A 12,951-nucleotide genomic window follows, 5' to 3' on the forward strand; every position below is an offset into this window, starting at 1 on the left:
CGCATCATCGCGCTTTTCTGTTTGTTTGTTTTTTATTGTGGGCTTTCCGTATAGTTTGGTTGAGCAATTCTGATTGGGCAGAACAAAAGTGTGCTCACTCAATTGGCTAGTAAGACTGTCACACACAGACGGCAGTCATGCATTTGCCCTGGGTGGGGGAAGTTATTATATATATTAATATTAATATACATTTTATATCACAGCCTCTTGCAATTAGCTAATATGTTTCAAATTGCAATTCGATTAATCGCACAGCCCTAATCTATTTGTAGGACTTTTTTTCCCCCTCTTGTTCTGTGAGTGTGGATGCAACAATTAAACGATTGCACGATTAACCGCACTTTAATTTCTCATGGTTAAGTAATCGTAAAGGCTTCTCAACATTGCGGTTCTGCACGGAACAAAACTGCTGCATCTAAACAAAGTTAAGCAACTGTGTGCTAGTTTCAAGCTTGTACATGGAGGCTAATATGCACTGGATTAACTATGGCTGGGGCTATTAACCAAGGGCCGTTCACATGGTGCTTCTTTTGCGCATGCAAGTTTGTTATTTTTTTGTGAGCTTATTGTCATGTGACAAGAAATGACCGATCAGCTTCACACTTTGTATGAAATATACACATTTCTAGTTCAAAGAGAAGAAAATAATACAAAATAAAAATACCAAACAAGTTCAGAAGTGCCTACTTTGACTCCATTTGTTCTCTTTAAAAGGAAAATACTTAGCTAATATTAGGGATGCATGATTTTGGAGAAATGTAACATGGCGCTTTTTTTTATTCTGCCATATATGCAGAATAAAATATTATAATGTAAATACAAATTTGCTAGATTTTTTGAATAACTATTTGGAAAGAATTTATAATTTTAGATGGATTGGGATGATTCTGTAAGGGAGTGCATAAAATATTCTACAAGCATAGATCAATTTGATAAAGAAAAAGATACCAATTAAATAAACAGTCGAACTGTATTCAGGTATAGAGTAATTGAACAATCAAATGTATAATAATACCTTATAGTCTTCATTTAATAACTCAATAAAATTATTTATTATTAATTTGGCAAAGTTACAAACGGTACAATTCCACATGTTTGAATATGTTTAAATCAAGTGTGCCGCAAGCCTGCGTTTGAGTGAAGGTCTCGGCCGTTAGATCGCCCCCTGGGGGCTGGCTGCAGTACAAGTCATAAAGCCCGCCTCCTCCGTGTTAATGAAGGAGACTTGAGCCCAAATAAAAAAAATTATTACACTTGCAATAAAATGTCCCGAAAGACGGTTCTGGTCGATTAAGGCACTGGTTATTGTGCTGAAATAGGTGCAGATCTTCATTTTTGTAAACAGTTTGTTTTTAGCAGTAATTTAATGCTGGGCGTGTCATCGTGATTGACAGCTGTGATTGAGAGTTTCTCAAAGCAGACCGTCTGAGCTTCGGCAGAAGACTGAAGTGTTATTATTCGATTTCTGTGTTATTTTACCATGACAAAATGAGTTCAGCAGTAAACTATAGTTTCTGTCATACATGATACTGGTGGAACACTGTTTACTCGCTAAGGTCAGGGCTTTTTTCGGGCTTTATTAGTTTGCTGATACACGTACGCCTAGCCACCCAGATAGCAAAATACACTCGGTCCAGTTCCAGCTAGATTCTCGCCTGCCGGAGACTTACCCCTCAGAGCTCAGACTGACTACCTCTGCTGGACCTACTCCGGATGCCTGGACTCACTGCCCGATTCCAGCCCGAGTCAATCGAGCCAGATGCGGCGGCCGAGCGAGCCGGCACTGCAGCATGCGAGCCGGAATCAGCCCGCGACGCCGCGAGTTGCGCTGCGGCCCGGAGCTGGCGCGAATTAATATATAAAACCCTCATATTTGTTAACGTTATTACATCCATTTGTGTTGATATGACAGCAAACGCATGCTGAGAAGTTCGGGGGGCGTGGTTGATTTTACATAAAGCTTTTGGTTGGAAGCTCGACTCCGCTCATTTTCGCAGCTCCTCCTCTGGCTCCATCAGACAGTCCTTCTGCGCATGTCAAGGCTCCAATTTCAGCAGTCTTTTGTGACAGTTTGTGCCCCTCAAGCAGGCGTTTTGCCCTCAAGGCGTTCAATGGGAAAAGGGGCTGTCGCGTCGTCCATATTTTTTACAGTCATTGGTTTAAACCCTCACACATTCACACACACAAATTCAGCATTGCGGATACTCACAATGTGACTATTGCGAATGATCACATTTTGATTATCGATGCTAAAACGATATATTGTGCAGCCCTAGCTAATATGTAGCTTACATTTACATTAGACAAATACAATTTTTATTTATTCTTATTTATTAGTTTTTTTATTCATTGTTTTTTCATTTATTTTCAGTGTAAAGTTATTACTCGTGGTTAAATGACAAAAACCTTTTTAAACTTATTTGTAAGTCAGAGAAGAAATGAACTATTGTTTGTTTTTTATTATTATATTATGCTTTATTATTTAGTTACTGAGCCACAATAAAAAACACTGTGATTTGGCGCAATATTATTAGGGAAATAATTCCTTTAGAATTTTTTACCTGTGTCATTCATATGTCCACTGAGGCTTTTCATCAAGTCTGGACTCCTTACTACTTAGACCTTATGGATGTTTCTTTAAGCTGCATTTTCAGTTATGGAATGTCATAATTAAATTTATATATTTTATTTCATTATTATTTTATCTTTATATGTTTTTTTTCTTTTTTTTTTCTTTATTAATTTTCTTATTATTATCATTGCTATTATGCTATTATTTATTTATTGTAACTTTATTATGCATGTATCTACGTATTCTGCTAATTAATTAATTAATTATTTTCTTTAGCTTTGCATTGTTAAAATGGGCATTGTCTGTTGGTGTGTTTCAATGTGTTTTGTGATTAATAGTTTAAATGTTAATAAAAAGATGCAATAAAAAAACACTGATTTACTAAACTAGAAGTGTTTTAAAATGAATGAATGCATAAAATTCATAATAACCGTGATATTTCTCCGACTGTAATCATACAACCAAAATCTATAATCGCTGCATTCATATGTGTGAGTAGGTTCTGAAAGGCTCATTCGTGATCTCTTGTTATTTATATAGCAAGGACTGAAGAGAATGGTGTGGACCCTGCTCCTGTTGAGAGAGGTGCTGACCGAGGGCGTAGGGGAAGAGGGAGAGGTAAACACACACTCAATGTAAACATGTCTCTGTCTTTCACATCAGTTGACTTTATTAGCAGCAATTACACTTGGAAATTCTATCATTTGTATCTTCTGTATTAGTGATTGCCAGAGTAAATATGATTTTGTCCATTAGACACGATTAGATGATGATGTTGTTGTTTTTTTACAATAGGGTGACTGACAACCTAGACTAAACAAGTGTTTTAAACTGAAAGGAGAATGTTACTCAAATCAGTTGATTTGACATCTAACAGTCACTGTTGTTTTATTGCTGAACACAGTGCTTTGATGTCAGTAGTGCTGGTGCTTTAAAGGAGATGAATTAGCTTTTAGCCCACTAACAGCCTGACAGTTAAAGCAGCTATAGGCTGTCAACACTGCATTAAAACCTTCTCCGAGTAGTCACATCTTCTCTATTGAAGCTCTAAAGATCTTCAAGATGCAATACTTTGAAAAAATATAACCATTGGTCAACTTGTAAGAACTCATAGGTCAATCTAGAGCTCATGATATTTGATTTTGTCTCGTTCCTCAGTGTCTGGAGGTCGAGGCAGAGGTCGGGCTCCGGCTACCAGCAGGTTTACAGCACAGGGCATGGGGTGAGAATTCTTTTTTTTGTGTTGTTATAACCAAGAAGCAGTTGTCAATCTCATGCAACAGCCACCTAAGATCTCTGTTTGTTCTTTTCCAGGACCTTTAACCCTGCAGACTACACCACAGACAGTGGGACATCAAACTCACATGCTGATGTGTGGGAGACAGGGGCCAATGACACTACAGATGGGACAGGTGAGATGCGGCTTTATTAACTACAGCTTATTTCCCCACAATCCTTTGGCCCGCTCTCATCTCTTTTCTTTTTCTGACACATTCTGTTCAGTGGCATGGCAGAACACTCTGGACGAGTGGGCAGCTGAAGACTGGAGTGAAGATGTGAGTGTGAGTCATGCTCTATTATTAACCTCCTGTGCATTATGGGATTTGCCGAGCTTGAAATTAATAAGCCTGAAAAGACATGGTTTATACATATATGAGAAAAGTTCATACTATAGTAAACAAATAATAAATATTTTATTGAATTGAAATATTTTTTTAATATTCAAGGACAGGGTCTCAAACTCAAATTGACGGGGGGCCATTTCAGTGACTGACAATTCATAGGAGGGCCATTTTAACATTCGAGTCACAAGAAAAAAGTGGAAATGTGGCATAATTGATGCATCTTAGGACAACAGACATGACGTTTATTTTCCAAGCATTACCTGTCACCAGTGATAATGCAAATCAGCATGTTTATCGTGTCACACATCAGCTGCTGAAATATATCTGTGGTTGTTGTTTGTATGGCCAAGCGTTGGACACACACTCAGTCAGTCATTCTTCCAGAGTATATGGAGTCAAAACTCGAGCTTTTAGTTTTTTGTTGTATATATTGATGGAGTAGTTTAAATTGCTTTGAAAATACTACAAATAATAGGCAGAATAATTGTTATTCTGTCCCAACCAATTGCATTGTCCCAATAGCAGCAAAAAGCAGTTTGGTTAACTTAAGTGACTTTACTGCAAATTGTTCTTTCAGTATCTTTATTTACAAGTAAAAGGGTAAAAGTATGTACATGTTTACATTACTTCAATTCAACCAGCATTACAATTTTACTAATGTAAATAATTTTAATGCAAATCTTAATAAGCACATGAGGAAAATCTATTAGAGACCATTTGAATTGAATGTTAGCAAAATTATTATATTAACACCACCAACATAACGTGTAAGCCATGAAGAGGTGTATATACAGCAAAATACAAGTGTTATAAAACTGGTAATAATCAAACGAACCTTGAATATTTACAAAGATAGAGCTTTTGACAAAATAAAGCCGATAAATATTTTAACATTTAAATCAGCCACAGAAATAAAACGCATGTGTGTTACTCTCGACCGTACACTGAGTGAAAAGGAAAATAAAACTAATCTAAATGCAGGACTTTAATAGGTGGCGGGTCAAAACCATAAGTGGCTAGACACGACTGCACAACAATGGTAAAGGTTCAACAATACTTGTTTTGCCGGGTTAAATCTTGTTATAATTTTGATGTCAGATGCGGGCTGTAGAGAGGAGTAGGGCAGGCCGGCAGTTTGAGACCCCTGTTCAAGGAAAACAACTATAACTATGCTTATATTAACTTTAACTGTCAAAAGCTATTAGTTATTAGTTAACGTTTTTAGTGATTAATAAAATTTTGGTAACCAATAACCTTAACTTTTAAGATTTTGATTATTGTTATAAAGTAATGTGCATGTTTTGTAAAGCTACTTTGAAACAATTATTGTGAATTACTTGAATTGAAATTAGTTTAATATAATCATTTAATTGAATTTTTTTTAATTATTTGTATTATTTTGAACTATAATCACTGTGTTCATTTAGTGTATTTCTACTAGGGTTTTCACGATACTGGAATTCGGTACCAATCAGTACTGAAATTTTAAAGTCCATTTCCCGTGAACATTTAAGCGCTGTGGAGCACACTCTTAAACAGCCCTGATTTGCCATTGTGTTCACATGCTCAACAAAAAAGTCTGTGATTGGCCGTGAATGTCATCGATTCACCGAGCTCACTGCTGTATACTGAGTGAAACCACCCATACAGAGACACTTGAGCAATTTAAAGCCACTTAATCAGCGGATCACTTGTATGTCAGCTTATAGACAAACCAGCTGATCGACGTGACTGAAACACTCCAGTGTCCCTATATCTGTGGTTACACTCAGTAAACAGCGGTGAGTTCAGTAAACTGATGACCTTCACGGCAAATCACAGTTATTTCTGTTGAGAACATGAACACAATGGCAAATCAGCGCTGTTTAAGAACGTGCTAAAGGATGTTTTTAAGGTGCTTAACAAAGTTTTTAAAATTCCAGTACTGATTGGTATCGAATTCCAGTATCGTGTCAACACTAATTTCTACCACCAAATAAAAACACTAACTGGCCCTTTTTATATATCTCCAAAGCTCTCTGAGACCAAAGTGTTCACTTCCTCTTGTGCACCTCCAACTGAGAACCACATCACACCTGGCCAAAGGTAATACGTTTAGCCCTTCTGTTCTCATTTTATAAGTCTGAGTTCAGCAAAGGCAAACTTTGAGAAAACTATTCTTTATTTCCAATCATGTGGTTGTTACAGCAGATACATCTTGATAATGATGCCTTGTGCTTATTTAACTGACCGTATTGTGGGTTTTGTTGCAGCCTGGATCTGTCAACTCTGCTGCAGAAGCCTGTGGACCGAGAGGAGGTGGGAGGTCTCAAGGCCGTGGGCTCCTCTCAGGGGCTTGGCCACAGTCTGGTCTTCACCAACTCCCACCACCAGCCTGCTCGAAACGGAGGCACACCTGCTGGCTCCAACAGCTACACACATGCCACCCTGGTGAGATGATCCACAGGCCTGATTTATAGCACATACAGAGCTGCTTTTCTTCAGCATGAATCGCAGTGACCCATGTGAATGTTGTTGCTATGCTGTTTTTTTATTTTATTTAATTTTTCTTTCTAGTTAGTTGTGTGCCACTAGTGTGTGTATATTGATATCTGAATGGGTTTTCTGATGGCACCTTGCTTTTGTGTATTTCTTCAGTCCTCTGTTTTGGGTTCTGGTTTTGGAGAGCTGGGTGGTCCAAAACTCGGGCAGACGGCTGGGCAGCAAATACTGGAACAGCTGAAGGGGCCTGGTCTTGGGCAGCTTACCTCCCAGCCCTCTAGCACAGGGACCAACTGCACCCCTGTAGGGGGGCTGGTGGGGACGGGGATGTCTGTCCCCTCCTCCTCCTGGGACATCAAACCTCCTGGAACACAGAGCTCTACTTCCCTCCCCTCCCAATTCAGTCGTGAGTGTTACAGGTCTTTTATACTAGTTCATACTTGAAACGTTGTTGCTCTGCAGTGAACACACCTAAGTGGTTCACATTAAAGATTTCTACACTTTCATTTTTTAATGATGTTTTTAGGTTGCTTTCACATGAAGTCATTAATGACTCTTGAAATTCAGATGGAGGGCAGGAAGTGGTTCTTCTACATAGGAATTGCTATCAGAACATCAAAATGTTTCTGTTTTATGTTGTTTATAATTGTTTAAATCGGCCAAAATAAGAAATGCCGTACAGCTTTTATAGACTTCCAAAAGTTTTAGCTTATAAAGGGGGTAAAGTTCAAGAAACTGGCAAAAAACGGAAGAAAAGGCAGCCTGTTATCAACATTTATTCAATACATCCATGTGTACAAACTTTTTTTGAACGCGATAATTCGTTTGACAGCACTAATGAAGATTATATGCAGGTCTAGCTATGTGATTAAATATTTATTATTTAAAAATTAGATACAACCACCACACATAACATACCCTACCATGCAATCGCTGCAATGAAATCTCTGTCTTGTTTGCGATAACCCAAGTCTTTACTGGTGTTTCGGCAGAATAACCAACTGTAAAGTGACCATCTAGATGTGCAGCAGCAGCAGTAAATGTTTGTTAATGGCAAGTTCATCGACAAAACATAAAAGAAATGGAACCCTTGCAACAAAACTAGACAGTTATTATTGCGGAACACTTTTTCCCCCCTTACAAAAATAAATCAATAAAAATGTAGACTATGTGTTCACACTTTTGTATGCTTCTATCTGCTATTTCGTGATGTCTGGTGATATCTGCATGGGGAAAAACTATAGTAATTCAAAATAAACTTGTTTTTGAACCACATAGTAAAGTGTATAATGTGTACAACTCTTTTTTTAATGAATACTACTGAATACTGTAGCATAGTAAACTGATCAACTGTAATAAACACTGTAATCTTAGTGTAAACTGTGGTGCTTTGTGATCATAGTTTAGAAAACTTACTATTCTACACTATAGACTAAAAATTACTATGATAGTGTCGCGCCAATGGTGTAGTGGTTAGTGCGTCGACACATGCACTCTGGTGCTCGCGGCGACCCGAGTTCGATTTCGCCTTGTGGTCCTATGCTAATGCTTTCCCTCTCTCTGCTCCCATGCTTTCCTGTCAATTCTCTACTGTCTTATCAAATAAAGGTGAAACCCTCTAAAATAAAAAAATACTATGATAGTTAAATTCAAGTAATTATCTATAGTATGCTTCTAAACACTCTAGTATTTACTATAGTATTTTTAAAGTAATTGCTACTGCCTCGATGACAGGCAAATATATTTTAGTTCAGTCGAAAACTCGCCCCTCTTCATGATATAAAGATCATGCCCAACATATGTGGTTATTTTCTATTTATACTTCCTTTGAAATATGGTATAAATCACAAAAATACGGATTTTTCCTCTGATTTTCCTGTCTCCCATTCAGAAGTTTACTTCCTGCCCTCCATCTGAATTTTGCGTGTCATAAGAACCATGTCATTGAAAACAACCTATTAACATTGTTATTAATTAATCAACGGCCAATGAGTAGCACACATTATAAATCACAAAATAAAAGCTAATTATTATAATAGCAAAAATAATAAAAGTAATAAATACAAACTAACTAAAAAATAATACAGACACATGCAGAGATAAGACATTCATCATAACACAATGAAGGAAAACTGATTTTTTTTTTAAGTGTAAATCAACACATTTAATTTAGTTCATACATTTTAAAATAATCAGTTAATTTCTCTGAACTTCTTTACACTGCATGCAAAACATTTTCACTTTGTGCACTGCAGGAGAGTTTCAAATGCAGCCAGAGCCATCTTTGGTGCTAAGCCAACTCGCCCAGCGGCAGCAAAGCTCCCTGACCCACACGGGGCCTCTTGCCAGGCAGCCCAGCCCTCCCCCTTTAAGTACCCCATCGACTGCCCAGGGCACACTGGAAGCCTTTCCGAAAGCGCCAGAACCTTCTCAGCACCGTGATGGGCCCTCGATGGCCCCCTCACAGACAGGCGACTCTCAGGGCAGCAGCACACAGCAGCGGCAGATAAAGACTCAAAAGCGACGGATACCTCCCACTTCCAAGGTGACCCGACATCTGAAACACAAACATGCACTGTAAGATTGTGTGATGGCCATGCTATTTAAGCATACATGAAATAAGCATACATAAAATTACCTTCAACTATTTTACTTGCACTGTCAGGGTTCATTGAAACTTTCAGTCCAAAAGATTGTGGGATAGAGCTTAAAGGGCCATGAAACCCCCCTGTCCCAGCAGGGTGTTTTCACACCTCTAGTTTAAAAAAAGGTCAGGAAAGTGGGTGAGTCCACCTTTGTTTAGGGTGGAGTGGCGAAAGAGGGAAGGATTTGCATGAAAAGGAGAGTTTCTGTTTGAGCACACGCTGATTTTCACAGAGGCAAAATAAACACAGATGCAGGGGAGAAAGACAGTGACCATGTTTACATGAACATCAGTCATCGAATTATTTGGCAAATTCTTAATTTGTCTACTTTAACTGCAGTTTGGCACTTTCACTTTTATTCAGTTACATTTCATGCATGCCCTACATTGCAATCGAGGTATTGGATGCGCGGAACTGCTGGAAGAGTGTTGTTTTATTGGAATGTTTGGTACCGCATGCCTAATGGGAGAAAAAAAACGCTTGCATTTCTCAGTAACATAGATGCACTTGTTAGATAGCGTCAAAAAGCTGTGTGTATAGATGATCCTGTCACAAAATGCGGCAAAAATCCTACACGACGGTAATAGTTTAAGGTGTTTACATGTTTACATTCAAAGAGCAGCATTTACAGCAGATCTTTTAGTCCATGATATTGTAGCGATATTAACGTACTGTAAACTTAGTCAGGTTTTGTCTTTAAAAACTAGAGTACTGCTGACGATACAAACTAATTTTGCCATCTGAATAAACATAAACAAAGAACACTCATCGCACACTTACCAAATCAGTACAGACAGGATAATCAACATGAACTGGAAATGCGTCCTTTTTAAAAGGAGACGAGCAGCAAATCCGGATTTTACCATTTCTAGATGTGAAAAGCTCTAGGGTAAAAAAAAATATTCTTACAAACATATTTTTTTGTTGCGTGTTAGCAGACCACTGTTATCCACACATTAGTCCAGCTGCATTCTCATAGCGGGAATTAAAAACAAAACCTTAATTGCAGCACATTTAAGAACGCAACACTGACAACCCATGTCTCCAAACAATTATTTTTTTTCCCAATTGTTTTAATTGCGGTTTTGGCGTTTCTCTAATGTCTAAATATTGTAACAGCTAAAAACAGTCTTTGAAGCCATCATGCCTATTAATGAAGTTTGCACCTCATTCACAATAGAGTGCGCTGATTGTTTTGAATCAAATCTATCTCTTGGATTAATGATGAAAGCTCAAAGACATCACGTTGTACCGGCTGCTACAGACATCTAATTTCCAGGCTGGAATTCACACAATGATCTCATCACTGTGACGGAGCTTCTAAATTGCTTTTTGAACCAGAGGAACGAATTTGCTCGAATAATGCAAAAACAACCACTTCTTTGTGAAATAAATGTGACCTAATAGTGATTTTAGCAGCGTGGGACATATGACTGTCAAAATTTTAAAAAATGTGTTTTGGCGTTTCGTGACCCTTTAATGTGTTGTGCAAAATCGTCGATGACATAGTCAAGGAGAAAGCAAGGTAATTGAGAAGAAAATGCACAGATGAGTTGCTCCTGTTTTAGGAAATTGCTTGAATTTTTACGTTAGTTTAGTTTATTTTTCCAAAAATTGTATATATTATTTGATGGATCACATAATTATTTTTTTGTTTACTTCCGTTTAAAATATGGTGTGTGTGTGTGTCCGTGTGTGCGTGCGGGCGTGCGGGCGGTCTTTGGACATTTTTTGAGAGATGTTTCTAATAATAATAATATAATACTTTTATTGAATTTTCAGCCAATATGATTTTTAAATCTCATTCTTATGTGGTTATTTGGTGCTAAAGAAACAGTTTTTTTGGACCAGTCCAGTTCTTGCTAAATAAAATGTAAAACAACTTAATGACCTCATAAAAGAGGGTCATAATGTCAATGGTCAAAATAATTGAACTGATGTTTTATCAGCATGTACTGCCTGTATTTACATTCATGTCTTTGTGCACATCCAGATCCCCGCGTCTGCAGTAGAGATGCCTGGCTCAGCAGATGTGTCTGGTCTCAATGTGCAGTTTGGTGCCCTGGACTTTGGTTCAGAATCTGCCCTGCCGGACTTCAGCCAATCGGAGAACTGCAGCAGTGAACCCATAAGAGAGACTGCAGTAGTTTCTCAGTCACAAAGCAGCCTTTACTCTAAACCAATCAGGTCAGTCTGGGTTAAAATGTAGCTATAATGGACACATAATAGTACTTGGTGAAGTCTAAATTAAATTGAAGTGCTTTTTCTTTTTCTTTGAGCAGTGGACATCTTGTTTTGCTGATGTTCCTAAATCTCTCAGAGCATGTCTTTCAAACCATTATACTCTCTTTAGCTTTAAAAAGAACAACAACTCTCCGATCTGCATGCTAATCTGTTTCCCATGATCTCCCCTGCAGTGAATCTCTGAGCAGTCCGGTCCCTTTGCTGCTGCCTCTGGCCTCTTCTGACAGCATCTACCCCTCTCCCTCAGTCCCTCTCCCAAGCCTCGCCCCGTCCCACAGCACCCCCAGCTCGGCCACAGCTCCCTCGTCCTCCTCTTCCTCCTCTTCCTCGTCCGCTGCATCATCGGCGGGGAACAGCTTTGACTGCGGTGTGGCTCCTCACTCAAGACTGACCTTTTCACAGAGCAAGGAGCCTTCTGGACCTGTGACAGTGGGTGCAATTTAAGATGTTATAGCTATAAAGCGATGAAAATCAACACTTGAAAATTCTGTTTATAGTAGGGCTGCATGACATTAGGGGGAAAAAAACGTACATTGCTATATTATATTGCGATATTTCACAAGATAACTTGAATAGCTCTATTGGTGAAAATAGAATAACTTTCCATTAATTGGGATGATTTTGTGGGGGAGTGCATCTTCATAAAATCAAGCATAGATGAATGCAGTAGAGCAAATATACAAATGAAGCAGTCTAACAGTATTTACTAACAAAAACAAACTAATCAAATGTACAATAAAGCTGTATAGTCTTATTATATTAATAATTAAATGTTATTAATCTTTGTTAAAGCTACAAATATAAAGCCCAAATGCTTTAAACTTCTTTAAAATATTTAAACAGGTCTTAAAAACACCTGGGTCCTCATGTACGAAGACTTGCGTGGAAATCATACTAAAACATTGCGTACGCACAAAGCTGTAAATGTGCGTACGCAGAAAAAAATTCAGATGTATGAAACACTGCGTACGCCGAATCTCACGCATATTCTTTTGTACATCCGAATGAACGTGAAACTGAGCGCAACATGCACGAGCACAAAACCCCTCCCTGCCTCATCCCCCGTATGAATATGCTAATGACTCTACTTTGGCAAGTAGAAAGACAAGTAGGAATCATTAATAAGTCTGTGCGTCATATTTTATTTGCACATTTATTGAATGGAAAAGTTTCTGATTCACGCATGCAAATTCATCTTCAGATGGTGCCTTTATAGCAATGTGCGTGCAGTAGATTGCTCAGATTACATTGGGAAAACAGGCGACCGCTGCAATTTGCGCAATGTTTGGCTGGTCAACTGTATGGTATGGAAACCTTATATACCTGCTAGATGAACCTGTCTCATACAGCTGCCATTGCAAGGCTCAGACACTTTGTAGAGAGC

General features: G+C 38.3%; 2 protein-coding genes across 13 annotated transcripts in view; both read left to right on the forward strand.

The window, feature by feature from the left end:
- gtf3c5 (general transcription factor IIIC, polypeptide 5) overlaps positions 1-12,951 on the forward strand; it is a 678,526-nt gene that overhangs the window by 563,902 nt on the left and 101,673 nt on the right. The window lies entirely within an intron of this gene.
- ubap2a (ubiquitin associated protein 2a) overlaps positions 1-12,951 on the forward strand; it is a 38,565-nt gene that overhangs the window by 11,673 nt on the left and 13,941 nt on the right. For 6 of the 12 annotated variants that reach the window (XR_012396572.1, XM_017352809.4, XM_017352810.4 and 3 more), the window contains exons 6-15: positions 3,113-3,190; positions 3,731-3,794; positions 3,887-3,984; positions 4,076-4,134; positions 6,212-6,282; positions 6,450-6,627; positions 6,835-7,084; positions 8,934-9,223; positions 11,317-11,510; positions 11,741-11,996. Coding sequence is in view for 10 of the 12 variants with exons in the window: in XM_017352809.4 (XP_017208298.1) it covers positions 3,113-3,190; positions 3,731-3,794; positions 3,887-3,984; positions 4,076-4,134; positions 6,212-6,282; positions 6,450-6,627; positions 6,835-7,084; positions 8,934-9,223; positions 11,317-11,510; positions 11,741-11,996 (1,538 nt within the window). In the remaining 2 variants the exon portion in view is untranslated. The remainder of the gene's footprint in view (positions 1-3,112; positions 3,191-3,730; positions 3,795-3,886; positions 3,985-4,075; positions 4,135-6,211; positions 6,283-6,449; positions 6,628-6,834; positions 7,085-8,933; positions 9,224-11,316; positions 11,511-11,740; positions 11,997-12,951) is intronic. The other 6 variants (XR_012396573.1, XM_017352811.4, XM_009295212.5 and 3 more) reach the window with 1 other exon arrangement.

This window comes from Danio rerio, chromosome 21 (genome assembly GCF_049306965.1).
Source record: "Danio rerio strain Tuebingen ecotype United States chromosome 21, GRCz12tu, whole genome shotgun sequence".
NCBI classification, from domain to species: Eukaryota; Metazoa; Chordata; class Actinopteri; order Cypriniformes; family Danionidae; genus Danio; species Danio rerio.